Source organism: Erpetoichthys calabaricus, chromosome 5, assembly GCF_900747795.2.
Source record: "Erpetoichthys calabaricus chromosome 5, fErpCal1.3, whole genome shotgun sequence".
Lineage (NCBI taxonomy): Eukaryota > Metazoa > Chordata > Cladistia > Polypteriformes > Polypteridae > Erpetoichthys > Erpetoichthys calabaricus.
Genome location: NC_041398.2, coordinates 242,883,649 through 242,899,905, shown reverse-complemented (window position 1 = coordinate 242,899,905; position 16,257 = coordinate 242,883,649). Strand labels below are relative to the sequence as shown.

At 44.0% G+C, this 16,257-nt stretch overlaps 1 protein-coding gene across 2 annotated transcripts in view; it reads right to left on the bottom strand.

Moving 5' to 3' along the window:
- The window catches only part of prmt9 (protein arginine methyltransferase 9), a 131,691-nt gene that overhangs the window by 46,723 nt on the left and 68,711 nt on the right, over positions 1 to 16,257 (bottom strand). For both annotated transcript variants that reach the window (XM_028802710.2, XM_028802712.2), the window contains 3 exons: positions 14,724 to 14,919; positions 11,172 to 11,862; positions 3,294 to 3,447 (listed from right to left, as the gene is read on the bottom strand). In XM_028802710.2, coding sequence (XP_028658543.1) covers positions 3,294 to 3,447; positions 11,172 to 11,862; positions 14,724 to 14,919 — 1,041 coding nt within the window. The remainder of the gene's footprint in view (positions 1 to 3,293; positions 3,448 to 11,171; positions 11,863 to 14,723; positions 14,920 to 16,257) is intronic.

Genomic DNA, 16,257 nt, shown 5'->3' with positions numbered 1-16,257 from the left:
AAAGCTGCCATCTTTACCTCACCCAAGAAGTTCTGTTTCGGACTCCAATCTGTACATAACTGTACTATTTATTCATTCACTTTTTGCAGCCGGGTTCAAGTATACGGGAGGCTGCCCCAAACCTATTTGTGGCTCTTTTGTCGTTCTTTGACCGTATATATTTATTTATGTACTTATTTAAAGAGATTCTGTAAAAATCCAAATTTCCCCCTGGGGACAGGTAATGTTCTGTTTACGTATAGTTTTAATAAATAAACAAATATAAACACACACACACTTTGGTCTGAGCACACACCAGAATGACTGTAAAGCAAGAAAATTAAAATGAAAGACAAGATCTGCCTTGGCATTCCCAGTTCCAGTCCCAGTGAGGCGCTATACAGACGTATTGCTGTTGTTATAAAGGAGCCCCCCCCCCCCCTTGCGTTTTGCTCAATAGGTTTTTGCCTCAGTGTTGTTGTGTCACAGAGAGAATGTGCAGCATTGTTCATAACGGCACTCAGTTTTGTTTTAATCCCCTCCTTTGCTCTGACCTGCACAGTGTGTCCCATAACTGAGCTGGCTCGTTTAATCGGCTTGTTGACTTGGTGGGCCTCACTTGAAGTGACGTTACCAGCCCAGCACAGAGTTGTTGAAGATGTGAAGGATGTCAATCCCCACATTAAAAAAACGCAGTCTGCTAAGGAAGAAGAGCCCCCTCTGCCCTTATGTGATCCCTCTGTGTTACAAGAACAGTCCAGCCTATCACTGTTGTGGACCCCCAAGTACCTGCAGGAGTGGACCACCTCATCATCCACTCCTTGAATGGTGGCTGGACATGGAGGCTCTTTGGTGCAGTGAAGTCAATAAGCAGTTTGTTGGTTTTGCTGATGCTAAATTGCAGACAATTCTCAAAGTTCTCCCCCCGACCCCTCTCCTTTGTCTCAGCCCCCCTTATCAGTACACCCCATAAGTGCAGAATCATCTGAGAATTTCTACAAGTGACCTGACCTGCTGTTATGTTTCTAGTCTGAGGTGTGCAGAGTGAAGAGAAGAGCAGACAGGCCTGTTGTTCCTTGTGGTGCTCCAGTGTTGCTCACACAGCCTCACAGATGGTGGTCTGCCAGACAGAAGGCCCATTACCCAGGACCCCACAGGCTCACCCACCTGCATATCTCTCTGAGTTGACCCCTTAAGAGGGATGGCTGGGTGGTACTGAAAAGTCTGCAGAAATCAAAACACAGAATCCTCACAGCGTGGTCAGCTTTGTCCAGCCTTGTGGAGCAGACGGAGAACTGTCTACCTGAAAGAGAAGCTGCAGCTGTCCAGGTGGTCTTATAGTCCAGGAGCAGCCTCTTAAAGATGTCCATGATTTGAGACACAAGTGCCACTGGTCTGTAGTCATTAGGGGAAGAGGCTCCTGCCATCTTTGGAACAGCTACAATGCAGCAGCGTCACTTTCTGAAGGTTTCTGAAGACTAAAAACAGGTGACAAAGGACACCACAAAGTTGGTCAGCACAGGACTTGTGAACTCAAGGACTGACTCCATCTGGTCCCCCTGCTGTCCTTGTGTGGAGCTTCCTCAGTTATCAGTCTACACCAGGGGTCTCCAACCCTTTTTCCCCTTAGAGCTACTTTTACAAAATGAAAATGGCCGAGAGCTCCTCCTGTTGTCTAACATTTATTCTCATAGCTCATTTCAACCCAAACAAACTGAATATGCTTCTTTAACCTGAACATTTAGAAAATGTTGGTGTCCACAACTCACATTTTGCATTAAAAGATCACAAAAAAATATTGAGTTCACCTGCAAGTGCATTTTGTATGTCTGTATGCATTTTCTAGTGTATCTCACACTATTGAATTAAAACATGAATGCTGTCAAAACAAAACAATGCAATTCCAAATCCACAGATCTGACTTCTTCACTTGTCATTTTGGTATGGAGAACCAAACAAAGCAGACATTTTCAGAGCTGCGTGGTGAAGATTCTTCTAGTTATCTAGCTCTACTAAGCTCCAGAGATGCTGTTGAGACTTTAACTGCTCATTATTTTGAAGGTTTACTAATACTGTATATAGGGCTTTTAAAGGCGGTGATCAGCATGAGCTCAAGCTCGTGCAGAAGGAACTCCGAGTCCAGCTCAGGGCGGTGAAGGAGCAGTACAGGAGAAAGCTGGAGCAGAAGTTGCAGAATAACTTAATATTAAATTAAAGAGTGATAACAATGCCGGTATAACAGACAATAACTTTGAATAATCTTAACGTTTACCCCCCTGGGTGGAATTGAAGAGTCGCATAGTGTGATGGAGGAACGATCTCCTCAGTCTGTCAGTGGAGCAGGACGGTGACAGCAGTCTGTCGCTGAAGCTGCTCCTCTGTCTGGAGATGATCCTGTTCAGTGGATGCCCTGGATTCTCCATGATTGACAGGAGTCTGCTCAGCGCCCGTCGCTCTGCCACAGATGTCAGACTGTCCAGCTCTGTGCCTACAATAGAGCCTGCCTTCCTCACCAGTTTGTCCAGGCGTGAGGTGTCCTTCTTTATGCTGCCTCCCCAGCACAACCGTCTGAGAGAACATCTGCTGCATCTTATTGCAGATGTTGAAGGACGCCAGCCTTCTAAGGAATTATAGTCAGCTCTGTCCTCTCTTGCACAGAGCATCAGTATTGGCTAATCAAGTTTTTAAATTAATGTAGGATTCATTAACCCTTTGGCGAGCTACTTGGAAAGGGGTAGCTCACGAGCAACGTGTTGGAGGCCCCTGGTCTACACCAATGGTCAAAGGTGGATCTGTCACCGGCCATTCCAGTTGACGTGATGGCAGTTGTTGATGTAGTAGGGATGGCATGTGGAGACTGGGCATTGGAAGAAGGTGGCAGTAGGAGGAAAAATGTATTAAGAAGTTGATTCACAGTGTTAGCTTTGTCCACATCCCCTTCCATCACCTGAGGCCTGAATCACTTGAGTCCATTCCAGACATCCTTCATGTCATTCTGAGTGACTTTGTTTTCTATTTTTGCACTCTTATCTTGTTTCTCCCAGCAGCCCTTGCATGATCCACCAAAGCTGCCCAATGACAAAGTTCTTATGGGCTTGCTGGGATTTGAAGTCCATTTAAGAAGCACTGCTAACAGCTTTGTCTGTGATTTTCCACACTAGGCTGCAAAACTCACAAAATAATTTCCATTTACTTATTAATGAACAACCAGCGGGTAGGCAGATCTGTGAATCGTAAACTCGCAAACTGCAGGGGCTGATGTGTATTTAATATCATCTCCTGACTACTCAAATTAAACAAATAAAGATACTTACAGTGAAGCGGTTTATGTAAGGTGCAACACGCAACCCGAGAGTTGGCTCTGGGCCTTGGACGGCACTTTCCTGCAGCAGGACATAAGAGTCCACCAACATCCCGTACATCACTATCCGTTCAGGGAAAATGCGACCACCGGGTTCCAGTAAGCACCTAGAGAGATTCATATTAGTTTGGGGTACTGAAACATCACCTTTTTATGTTAGTCGTGCTATTTTTATAAAAGGAACAAAATTAGGTCAATGCATCAACTGAAAGCTGTCCAGGGGCGATAAATTAACAGCTGAGCTGCCCTAAGATTATTACAAATGCTTTAGAAATGGTTTGGAGCAACTCGGTCCTGGGGACCACCTGTGGCTGAGGGTTTTTGTTCCAACCAGTTTCAGATGTTAATTGGACTCCTGGGCTAATTAAGTGAACTGTTATTTCGTACATTCTGTGTTTTGGGAACAATATAGAAATTAGAAAACTAAGTTTGGTAAAATATATATACAGTCATGTGGAAAAGTTTGGGGACCCCTCTTAATTCTTTGGATTTTTGTTTCTCATTGGCTGAGCTTTCAAAGTAGCAACTTCCTTTTAATATCTGACATGCCTTATGGAAACAGTAGGATTACAGCAGTGACATCAAGTTTATTGGATTAACAGAAAATATGCAATATGCATCATAACAAAATTAGACAGGTGCATAAGTGTGGGCACCGCAACAGAGATATGACATCAATACTTAGCTGAGCCTCCTTTTGTCCTCTAGACGCTGTCCTCCTATAGCCGGTGATGAGTGTCTGATTCTGGATGGAGGTCTTGTTGACCATTCTTCATACAAAATCTCTCCAGTTCAGTTCAATGTGATGGACAGCCTGCTTCAAATCATCCCATAGATTTTCGATGATATTCAAGTCAGGGGACTGTGACGGCCATTCCAGAACATTGTACTTCTCCCTCTGCATGAATGCCTTTGTAGATTTCCAACTGTGTTTTGGGTCATTTGTTGGAATATCCAACCCCTGCGTAACTTCAACTTTGTGACTGATGCTTGAACATTATCCTGAAGAATTTGGGTTGAATTCATCTGACCCTTTAACAAGGGCCCCAGTCCCTGAACTAGCCACACAGCCCCACAGCATGACGGAACCTCCACCAAATTTGACAGGAGGTAGCAGGTGTTTTTCTTGGAATGCGGTGTTCTTCTTCCACCATGCAAAGTGCTTTTCGTTTTGACCAAATAACTCCATTATTGTCTCATCAGTCCAAAGCACTTTGTTCCAAAATGAATCTGGCTTGTCTAAATGAGCATTGGCATACAACAAGCGACTCTGTTTGTGGTGTGAGTGCAGAAAGGGCTTCTTTCTCATCACCCTGCCATACAGATGTTCTTTGTGCAAATTGTGCTGAATTGTAGAACGATGTACAGATACACCATCTGCAGCAAGATGTTCTTGCAGGTCTTTGGAGGTGATCTGTGTGTTGTCTGTCACCATTCTCACAATCCTGCTCATATGCCGCTCCTGTATTGTTCTTGGCCCGCCAGACCTGCTGGGTTTAACAGCAACTGTGCCTGTGGCCTTCCATTTCCTGATTCCATTCCTTACAGTTGAAACTGACAGTTTAAACCTCTGAGATGGCTTTTTGTAGCCTTCCCCTAAACCAGGAGACTCAAAAATCTTTGTTTTCAGATCTTTGAGAGTTGCTTTGAGGATCCCATGCTGTCACTCTTCAGAGGAGAGTCAAAGGGAAGGAAGCCCACCTTGCGATTGACTACCTTAAATACCTTTATATCTCATGATTGGACACACCTGTCTATGAAGGCTTACCGAGCTCATCACACCAATTTGGTGTTGTAAGTAATCAGCACTGAGCAGTGACAGGCATTCAAATCAGCACAATGACAAGGGGACCCACATTTGTGCACAGCCAGTGGTTCACATTTGATTTAATTTCATACAACTAAATACTCAGCGATGGGCTGGCACCCTGCCCGGGGTTTGTCTCCTGCCTTGCGCCCTGTGTTGGCTGGGATTGGTTCCAGCGGACCCCCATGACCCTGTAGTTAGGATATAGCGGGTTGGATAATGGATGGATGGATGGAACTAAATACTGTGTCACTAAAAATCTTTGTTCGGAAAACACAGCAGTACTCCTAGGAAATGAAAGACAGACCACTGTTATCTTTTTTGTTGAGAGTCCATTATTATGCAGGCTGAGAGGGGGTCCCAAACTTTTTCATATGACTATATATGTACCAAGCAGTTATATGTGAATAATGTATTTTTCTATCTTCAATAATTTTTTTCATCTTGATTTTCATTCTACTTTTCTAGGTGTTCTAATTGTTTAACTAATCCATTATTTACTAATTAGTGGGTCTGATGCTAAAGTAGTCGCAGCCTTTGATTATTGAGTGTTGTTTGCCAGTGTTGTCTGCTCTGCTCATTTTTAATTGTCATTAATAAGATACAACAAAGGGGAAAAGCTGCACAGAGAAAGGGCAAAATAAAATGAAATCTACAAAAGAGAGTTAAGCATTTAAATCGACAGCAAAAGCAGAAATAGTTCTAAACTAGGGGGCTCCGCCCCCTGCTCGCTTCGCTCGCCAACCCCTGGTTGTGGGTAACCCGAAATACATTTGAAAGAGATTACTGTCATTCTTGGAGAATGACACAAACATTAGTTTTCACAAAGTTTGCTGCTTCATTGTTTTCAGATCTTTGTGTCAGATGTTTCTATGGTGTACTCAAGTAGAATTACAAACATTTCAGAAGTTTCAAAGGCTTTTATTGACAATGCCATGAAGTTTATGCACAGAGTCCATATTTGCAGTGTTGGCCCTTCTTTCTTTTTCAAGATCTCTGCAATTCACCCTGACATGCTGACCATCAACTACTGGGCCCAAATCCTGACTGATGGCAGCCCATTCTTGCAGAATCAATGCTTGGAGTTTGTCAGAATTGGTGGGTTTTTGTTTGTCCACCCGCCTCTTGAGGATTGACTACAAGTTATCAATGAGGAGTTTCCTGGCCATGGACCTCAAATGTTGATGTTTTGTTCCCCGAGCCACTTAGTTCACACTTTTGCCTTATGGCCCGGTGCTCCATCATGCTGGATTGTTCATTGTTGGTCACCAAACTGTTCTTGGATGGTTGGGAAAAGTTGCTCTCTCAGGATGTTTTGGTTCCATTCTTTAGTCATGGCTTCGGATTGGGGGCACCACCAGTGCAGAACCTGCTCAGGAATGACAGCAGGTTGGTGTGAGGGAGGCGAAGACTTTTGGAGGATGGCCTGGTGGGTGTCAAGAAGAGCAGAAAAGAAGCCAAGAGAAACATCAAGGACAGACTGATATTCTGGGATTGGACTGCTGAGGTCAAGTCATTATCTCTGATCTCCTTTCCAATTGTTTGGGGCATCCAGAAAAAAGAAAAGGTGAGCGGCACTACCATCAGTCCTGTGTCAGGCCAACAGTAAAGCACCCTGAGACCATTCATGTCAGCCAAGGCAGTGGGCTCACTCACACAGCCATGAATAAAGAATGGGACCAAAACATCCTCCGAGAGCAACTTCACAAAACCAAGAACAGTTTGGTGTCCAACATGATGGAGCACTGGACCATAAGGCAAAATGATAACTAAGTGGCTTGAAATGTTGGTGTCCATGGCCAGGAAACTCCCCATTGAGAACTTGTGGTCAATCCTCAAGAGGCGGGTGGACAAACAAAAACCCACCAATTCTGACAAACTCCAAGCATTGATTCTGCAAGAATGGGCTGCCATCAGTCAGGATTTGGGCCCAGTAGTTGATGGTCAGCCTGCCAGGGTGAATGGCAGAGGTCCTGGAAAAGAAAGAAGGGCCAACACTGCAAATATGGACTCTGTGCATAAACTTCATGTCATTGTCAATACAAGGCTTTGAAACTTCTGACATGTTTGTAATTCTACTTCAGTGCACCAGAGAAACATCTGACACAAAGATCTAAAAACACTGAAGCAGCAAACTTTGTAAAAATTAATATTTGTGTCATTCTCAAAACTTGTGGGTATGGCTGTACACTCAGATAGTACAGTACAGTAAAACCTCGATTATCCGTCAGGGGTCAGGACTGAGGCTGTGACGGATAAGAGAAAAGACAGATAACAGAACAGTTACTTTAAAAGTCATATATAAGTAGATTCATTTAGCGAATAGTTATATTTACAAAACAAAACTATATTAACAAAGCATAATATAGTTTTAACGAGAAGTCAAGCAAAATGACCCCTTTTATTGGCTAACTAAAAAGATTACAACATGCGAGCTTTTGAAGCAACTACATCTCACCTGATGAAAGGGCCTGAGCTGCCATGAAAGCTCGCATATTGTAATCTTTTGTTAGCTCGCAATGATTGGAGAATAAACTCTTAACTTCACAACAGAATACTTGAGCATTATACAGTGCATCCGGAAAGTATTCCCAGCGCTTCATCACTTTTTCCACATTTTGTTATGTTACAGCCTTATTCCAAAATGGATTAAATTCATTTTTTTCCTCAGAATTCTACACACAACACCCCATAATGACAACGTGAAAAAAGTTTACTTGAGGTTTTTGCAAATTTATTAAAAATAAAAAACTGAGAAAGCACATGTCCATAAGTATTCACAGCCTTTGCCATGAAGCTCGAAATTGAGCTCAGGTGCATCCTGTTTCCCCTGATCATCCTTGAGATGTTTCTGCAGCTTCATTGGAGTCCACCTGTGGTAAATTCAGTTGACTGGACATGATTTGGAAAGGCACACACCTGTCTGTAGAAGGTCCCACAGTTGACAGTTCATGTCAGAGTACAAACCAAGCATGAAGGAAAGGAATTGTCTGTAGACCTCCGAGACAGGATTGTCTCGAGGCACAAATCTGGGGAAGGTCACAGAAAAATGTCTGCTGCTTTGAAGGTCCCAATGAGCACAGTGGCCTCCATCATCCGTAAGTGGAAGAAGTTCGAAACCACCAGGACTCTTCCTAGAGCTGGCCGGCCATCTAAACTGAGCGATCGGGGGAGAAGGGTCTTAGTCAGGGAGGTGAACGAGAACCTGATGGTCACTCTGTCAGAGCTCCAGAGGTCCTCTGTGGAGAGAGGAGAACCTTCCAGAAGGACAACCTTCTCTGCAGCAATCCACCAATCAGGCCTGTGTGGTAGAGTGGCCAGACGGAAGCCACTCCTTAGTAAAAGGCACATGGCAGCCCGCCTGGAGTTTGCCAAAAGGCACCTGAAGGACTCTCAGACCATGAGAAAGAAAATTCTCTGGTCTGATGAGACAAAGATGGTGTGAATGCCAGGTGTCACGTTTGGAGGATATCTGGCACCATCCCTACAGTGAAGCATGGTGGTGGCAGCATCATGCTGTGGGGATGTTTTTCAGCGGCAGGGACTGGGAGACTAGTCAGGATAAAGGGAAAGATGACTGCAGCAATGTACAGAGACATCCTGGATGAAAACCTGCTCCAGAGCGCTCTTGACCTCAGACTGGGCGACTGTTCATCTTTTAGCAGGACAACGACCCTAAGCACACAGCCAAGATATCAAAGGAGTGGCTTCAGGACAACTCTGTGAATGTCCTTGAATGGCCCAGCCAGAGCCCAGACTTGAATCCGATTGAACATCTCTGGAGAGATCTTAAAATGGCTGTGCACCGACGCTTCCCATCCAACCTGATGGAGCTTGAGAGGTGCTGCAAAGAGGAATGGGCGACACTGGCCAAGGATAGGTGTGCCAAGCTTGTGGCGTCATATTCAAAAAAGACTTGAGGCTGGAATTGCTGCCAAAGGGGCATCGACAAAGTATTGAGCAAAGGCTGTGAATACTTATGGACATGGGATTTCTCAGTTTTTTATTTTTAATAAATTTGCAAAAATCTCAAGTAAGTTTTTTTCACGTTGTCATTATGGGGTGTTGTGTGCAGAATTCTGAGGAAAAAAATTAATTTAATCCATTTTGAAATAAGGCTGTAACATAACAAAATGTGGAAATAGTGATGCGCTGTGAATACTTTCTGGATGCACTATATTTGAGTGGATCTAAGCACACTGTGACATGTTGAATTTTAGACATCAGTGTGCCCTTCTGTAACCTTGGGGCTGTCTGGGGGGGAAGAACAACTTAATGAGTTTGCTAAAGAAGATTTCACAGAGCTCAAATCAGACGTTTCCATCCACTTGGGGTGAATTCTTTAAAACTCACTTTCTAAACCTTCCACAGATGTTATATTAACAAACTATAAATCTGGCATATCGTTTAAGACGTCAACTTTGTGTAGGGTGAAAGTTATTCTTTCCCTCCAATGTTCATGGACCTTCGAGTATTTCACTTTTTATGGACCATATCACAGTTCCAGTGGGTCACAAGTTTCCATGCACTTTGTTAACTGGGCCTTTAAACAGCTCAGAAAATTCCTGAAAATGATGTCAAGCCTTCAGGCAATTGGACAATTAGCTTCTGATGGCCATTTAGTCTAATTGGAGTCAACACGTGGATGGATGTTAAGGCCGCCCATCAAACTCACTGCCTCTCTGCTTGACATAATGGGGAAAATCAAAAGAAATCAGCCAAGACCTCAGAAACAAAATGGTGGACCTCCATAAATCTTCTTCATCCTTGGGAACAATTTCCAAACACCTGAAGGTTCCACGTTCATCTGCACAAACAATAATCCACAAGTTTACACGCCACGGGACCACCGAGCCGTCATATCACTCAGGAAAGACATGCATTGCGTCTCCTAGCGAAGAACGGATGTTGGCACGAAAAGTGCAAATCAATCCTGAAAGGCTGGAAGAAGCCACTGCTCCAAAGGTGCCATAATAAAGCCAGACTGCAGTTTGCAATGGCACATGGGGACAAAGAGCTCACCTTCTGGAGAAACCAAGATTAAACTGTTTGGCCATAATGACCATCGTTACGTTTGGAGGAAAAAGGATGAGGCTTGTAAACCAAAGAACACCATCTCAGCAATCAAGCATGATAGGGGTGGGTGCGTCATGTTGTGGGGGCCGCAGGAAAGATAGGTGCCCTTCACAAAATAGATGGCATCATGAGGATGGGAAATGATGGAAATACACAGCAGCAACATCTCAAGAGCTCAGCAAGGAAGCTGAAGCTCAGTCACAAATGGGCCTTCCAAAATGGGCAAGGACCCCAAGCAGACTTCCAAATTTGTGACAAAATAGCTTAAGGACAACAAGGTCGAGGTATTGGAGTGGCCATCACAAAGCCCTGACCTCCATCTGATTGATCTGATAAAAGTGTGTGGGGCAAGGAGGCCTACGAACCTGTCCCAGTTACACCAGTCCTGTCTGGAAGATTCCAGCACCTCATTGTAAGAAGCTTGACTAAGGAGACCCAAAATCGTTTGGCTCAAGTTAAACAATCTAAAGGCAATGCGGCCAAATATTAACAAAGTAAACTTGTGACCCACTGGAACTGTGATATGGCCAATAAAAAGTGAAATGCTTGGAGGTCTGGGAACATTGGAGGAAAAAATGACTTTTGTCCTGCACAGAGCAGACGTCTCAAACGATAAGAAAACTTTATAGTTTGTGAGTATGACATCTGCGGAGGGGTTAGAAAGTGAGTTTTAAAGAATTCACCCAAAGCACTTAGCCACGGCACATCATTAGAAGTGTAACGCTGAAGTAACCTTTGGCGTGATCCTGCTTACCCACAAAGTGTGGGGTCCTAACCCCTTACCCACCTCTCCCAATAATCAATGTGGAGGTACAGTAGTACAGCCATTATGATACAACATCGACATCGGGAATGTCCCTCTGATGGCATAAACACGTTCCACTGCCACTCACGGGGTGTCCCCTTAGACCCCTGAACCACCTCATTTTACAGCCCAGATTCGCTCACCTGGCCAAAGCAGCCTTCTCCAACAGTTCTTCCCGAATGAGGCCGCTGGTTTCCACACAGTCCAAAATGACGGCGCTCCACAGCTTGTCCGTCGTGGGCCTCTGCAGGATGGCCGTGTCTTCCTCGAGGTGACTCATCCAAAACTGAAGCATTTCTCTTGAGACTCCGTTAGCCTCTGCTAAAATCTTCAGTGCCGTTTGGTGCTGCTCTTTCTCTACGGAGCTGTAAGCCTTCACTCGCCCAAGTTTAGCAGCAATCAAAGAGAGAACAGAGAAACCCTCCGAGACATCCAGAACATACAAAGGGTCGGGGGTCACACTTGAGCGCTGCTCCGTCTGACTTTTCCCACAGTCTCTGCTCGAATTGGCATCCAGCGTGCGGCCCTGCGATTCACATCGTGCACTCAGAGAGGACACGAGTTTTCCCAGGGCTCTTTTAAAGCCGTCATGGTAGTGCAAATTATTAAGCAAAGCTATTTCAGACGACTCCAGGATGCAAGGGGGCTGTGGAGTTCTTGCTTGGGTCGTCTGAAGGCTGGCTAAGGCACTGCACAGTTCTGCTTCAGAGGTGCCTGCGTTGTCCACGTTTGTTTGAGGTCCCTCCTTTATGAAAGAAATGCTACCGATTCTTAAATATGCGTCCTGGCAGGAGACCTCCACAATGAAGCTGTCTTTGGGTTGAACCAAATATTCTGGAACACACAAAAAAACAGTTTTATTTTAAATAATTCTTCATGGTGAATATTCCCCTGCTTAGTGGGAATAGAAATGAATCCCCCCCCTTTGAAATATTCCCTTTTTTTTTTGCTTTACGGCCTTAAATGAAAACACACAAACCAATATTTCTACCCAGCTTTACTTACTCAATACAACCGATAACATCCAAGTGGAAGATATCACAGCTACAGTTCAGTTATAATAAATCAAAAACAAGAACTACTGAGATGAATAAAGGACCCCCCCCCATATGTCAGTGTCATTTTGTTGACCCCCCCCCCCTTTTGCTTTAATGACAGCCTTGAGTCTGTTGGGATTCTTCTCTATCAGACTTGCACACCTAGATTGTGTAATACAGTGACCCCTCGCTATATCACGCTTCGACTTTCGCGGCTTCACTCTATCGCGATTTTTTCTCATACACGCTGTGAGGGATGGCCGGCCAAATATTCCGGTCCACACCTCCAGGCCGCTAGATGGAGCCCTCCCAGCAGCATGGAAGGTCCCCAAATTCCAGCAGGGCATTATGGACAGTGTAGTTTTTATAAACAACCCTGCTGGATACCATGGGGACCACCAGGAGCCGCTGTAGGGAGGCTTACAGAGTGCTACGTGCCCTATAACCCGGAAGTGTGTCATGATCACATGACTGGAAGGAACGACGTGCTTCCGGGTTGAAGAAAAGGACTTTTAATCTGACCTGGAAGTGATAAGGAATCATGGACTGTAGGATTGGAACCACTTCCGGGTCGGGGAATACAAAAGGACTGTGGGAAAGCACAGACGCTGAGCTGAGCTGGGTGGAAGGGTGACAACGCGTCTGGGAGTGGAGGATTGGTTATTGTTCATTGATTATTGATTTATTGTATGAGTAGTGTGGAGTGGAGGGTGCTTTGTGCACATTATTATTACAAAATAAATAATAATTGTAATTTTACCCGGTGTTTGGAGTGGTACCTGAGGGTTCAAGGGAGCTCTAGCGCCCCCTTCTGTTACAACGCTTAGGTCACTACGCATGCGCTAAGCCCCACTTTTATCTGGCTCCTAAACGTGCTGCTTTTTCTAAGCCTTCTGACAATGAAACTAAGCGCCAGAGGAAGATGCTTACCATCCAGGAGAAGGTGAAACTCTTGGATATGATCAAAGATGGCAATACAGTAATCCCTCCTCGATCGCGGGGGTTGCGTTCCAGAACCCCCCGCGAAAGGTGAAAATCCGCGAAGTACAAACCATATGTTTATATGGTTATTTTTATATTGTCATGCTTGGGTCACAGATTTGCGCAGAAACACAGGAGGTTGTAGAGAGACAGGAACGTTATTCAAACACTGCAAACAAACATTTGTCTCTTTTTCAAAAGTTTAAACTGTGCTCCATGACAAGACAGAGATGACAGTTCTGTCTCACAATTAAAAGAATGCAAACATATCTTCCTCTTCAAAGGAGTGCGCGTCAGGAACAGAGAATGTCAGAGAGAGAGAAAAGCAAACAGTCAAAAATCAATAGGGCTGTTTGGCTTTTAAGTATGCAAAGCACCGCCGGACAACGCAGCTGCAAGGAAGGGAGCAATGTGAAGGTAGTCTTTCAGCATTTTTTAGAGGAACGTCTGTATCCTCCAGGCCAGTGTCAGGAGCAGAGAATGTCAGACAGAGAGAGAGAGAGAAAAGCAAACAATCAAAAATCAATACGTGCTGTTGGATCTTTTAAGTATGCGAAGCACCATGCGGGAAGCATATCGCTTGCAAAGCAGCCACATGTAAGCCCAGCAAAGAAGGGAACACTGTGAAGGTAATCTTTCAGTGTTTTTTGAGGAGCGGCCATGTCCTCTAGGGGTGCGAACAGCCCCTGTGCTCACAATATATTTGAGGAGTTTTATTTAATACATAATACACGCTGTGGTTGGGTAGCTTCTCGGCCATCTGCCAATAGCGTCCCTTGTATGAAATCAACTGGGCAAACCAACTGAGGAAGCGTGTGCCAGAAATTAAAAGACCCATTGTCCGCAGAAATCCATGAACCAGCGAAAAATCCGCGATATATATTTAAATATGCTTACATATAAAATCCGCGATGGAGTGAAGCCGCGAAAGTCGAAGCGCGATACAGCGAGGGATTACTGTACCCTACAAAAGCCTCCTCACGCATATGAAAAGACAGCGCCAGCAACTGCCTATCAAGATGATCTTCAGCCATGCACCCAGACACCTACTCCTAGTACTCCTTCAGCGGAAGAAGACAACGACGCACCACCTGAAGACTCTCCTACTGAGCTCGTGCCTTCATAGGTTAGTGGTTGTGTGTAAGAACTGTGTGTGTGTGTAATTAAATGCACAGTACAATAATGATAATATGATATTTGTAACGTCTAATATGTCTTATTTTGTCTAATATATTGGGTAATATGAGTGTAATGGTGACTAAAGGGTGTTATTTCATGTGTAGAGGGCTCTAATAATGATAAAAAACGTATTTAGAAGGTCATAAACAGGTTTTCTATACTCAAACTGCAAAAATATTTGATTTATAAATAAAGAATCCTATTATCGCGGTAGAGTCTGGAACGGATTAACCGTGATAAACGAGGGTTCACTGTAACTGACATTCTGTTAGCCTTCTTAATGGCTTATCTGGCAGTCGACCGCTTAGAGTCCACTATGACTCCTAAATCCTTCTCATAAGGTGATTTTCATGTCATATTCTAAAAGTAATTATATTACCTGAGGCAATATATCATGTCCAAAGAAACAAACAATATAAAACAAAACAAAAAGATTAAAATGACCATTGACATTTGACTATAAACAAAAACATATTACCAGAAATGAAAAATAAATACCTGATTTATTAAGAGGACTATTACGTACAGGATACACTGCCTGCTCCCAGCACGTCTCTTCCTCGGGTCCCGTTGAAAGGCTGGTCTCTTCATCCAAATGAAGAACAAACCATGAAATGATGGCATCAAAAATGCCAGATTTGGACACTGGCACAGTGATCCTATACGGTTTTTGACAGCAAAGGCCTTCAAGCTCCTAGAAACAGAATTAACTCTTTGAGGGATGAATATTTTTTCCAAAAAAACAGTTTTCTGAAAGCACACAGAGCAATGGTTTCACACAAAAATCAACATTAAATTTCTGTTGCTGCACGCTGTGGCTACAAGTTTGCCAGAAATGCGTGGTACGCTGGCTGCCAGACTGTCTTTGCCTGGCAGGGGCGGCAGCAGCAGGTAATATGGTTTGTACTTCTTGTCAATGTAAGGGCTCATTTATACTTCACGCTCAGAACGCGTACGCGCCCGCATCATGGCTGCCACACATTCATTTGACGTGTCCTCTGAGCAGGTCCTCAGAAATTAATGTGACGCGCGCGCAAGTTGCAGTACCAGCAAAAAGTCGGGGGGCGCAGTGTGCTAAAAGTCGGAACGTGACGTCAGAGTCTCTGGTTACTATCTACATGTGACAGAAAGCCGCTTTGCGGATCCTATGAGTTCGGTGTGTGTACTTTGATTTTTGATGAATAGTTCGATGTGGTGAAGCAAACTGCTGACGTACAGATGCATTCGTGGTGCTTTTATATTCAAGTGTCGCATATTCTCGATTGTAATGACACGATACGTTTTAAAAGTCTCACATACCATCTTTTGTGCCGTCTTTTTTTTTTTTTTTGCAACTTCACAGCAACATAACGTACAGCGCTGTATTTGAGCCCCTGAGAAAAAACATTAAGGACATGGTGAAAAGGTGTATTTTGTGATTAATTTAATGTCGAAATGTCCACTTTAACCTCGTAGTTTATCATTAAAGCAGACCGTCGTAAACGTCATCCAAGTTTTTAATCGCTACGGCAAGCAGCAATAGATCACCACACTGAACACATTAAATGTATGATATTCCAACTCTCTGCACATTTAGAATCCTTAGATTTATACTTGATATCACTTTCATGATGAAATGCATTAAAGTATTTATGTTACACTAGCCAACCCGCGGCGTAACATACGCCGCATAATTATGTATTGATGGGTGAACACTTGCTGAACGACACAGTTGTCCAAATGGGGTGGGTTTGTGGATACCACTGTGAGTGAATGAAAAGATGGACCTCTGGAGAGAGCAACATACAATTGTCCGTGACTGAAAGCGGGATCGTCTGTGACGATGGAGGCCACGCTGGTGAAAGTTACTTCGTCGGTAGGGATAAGTTTCAGCACTTGTTCATTAAGGTGTAGCGAGTCTTCGTTGTTGACGCTTAATATAGCTTGCGTACTGAGTTGTTCCGGAGTCACAGTTGAGAAACACTTTTTTAATGTCTTTTAAGCACAGGGAAAAAAATTAACATGTGAAACATCCGTAACGTAATAAGCCACC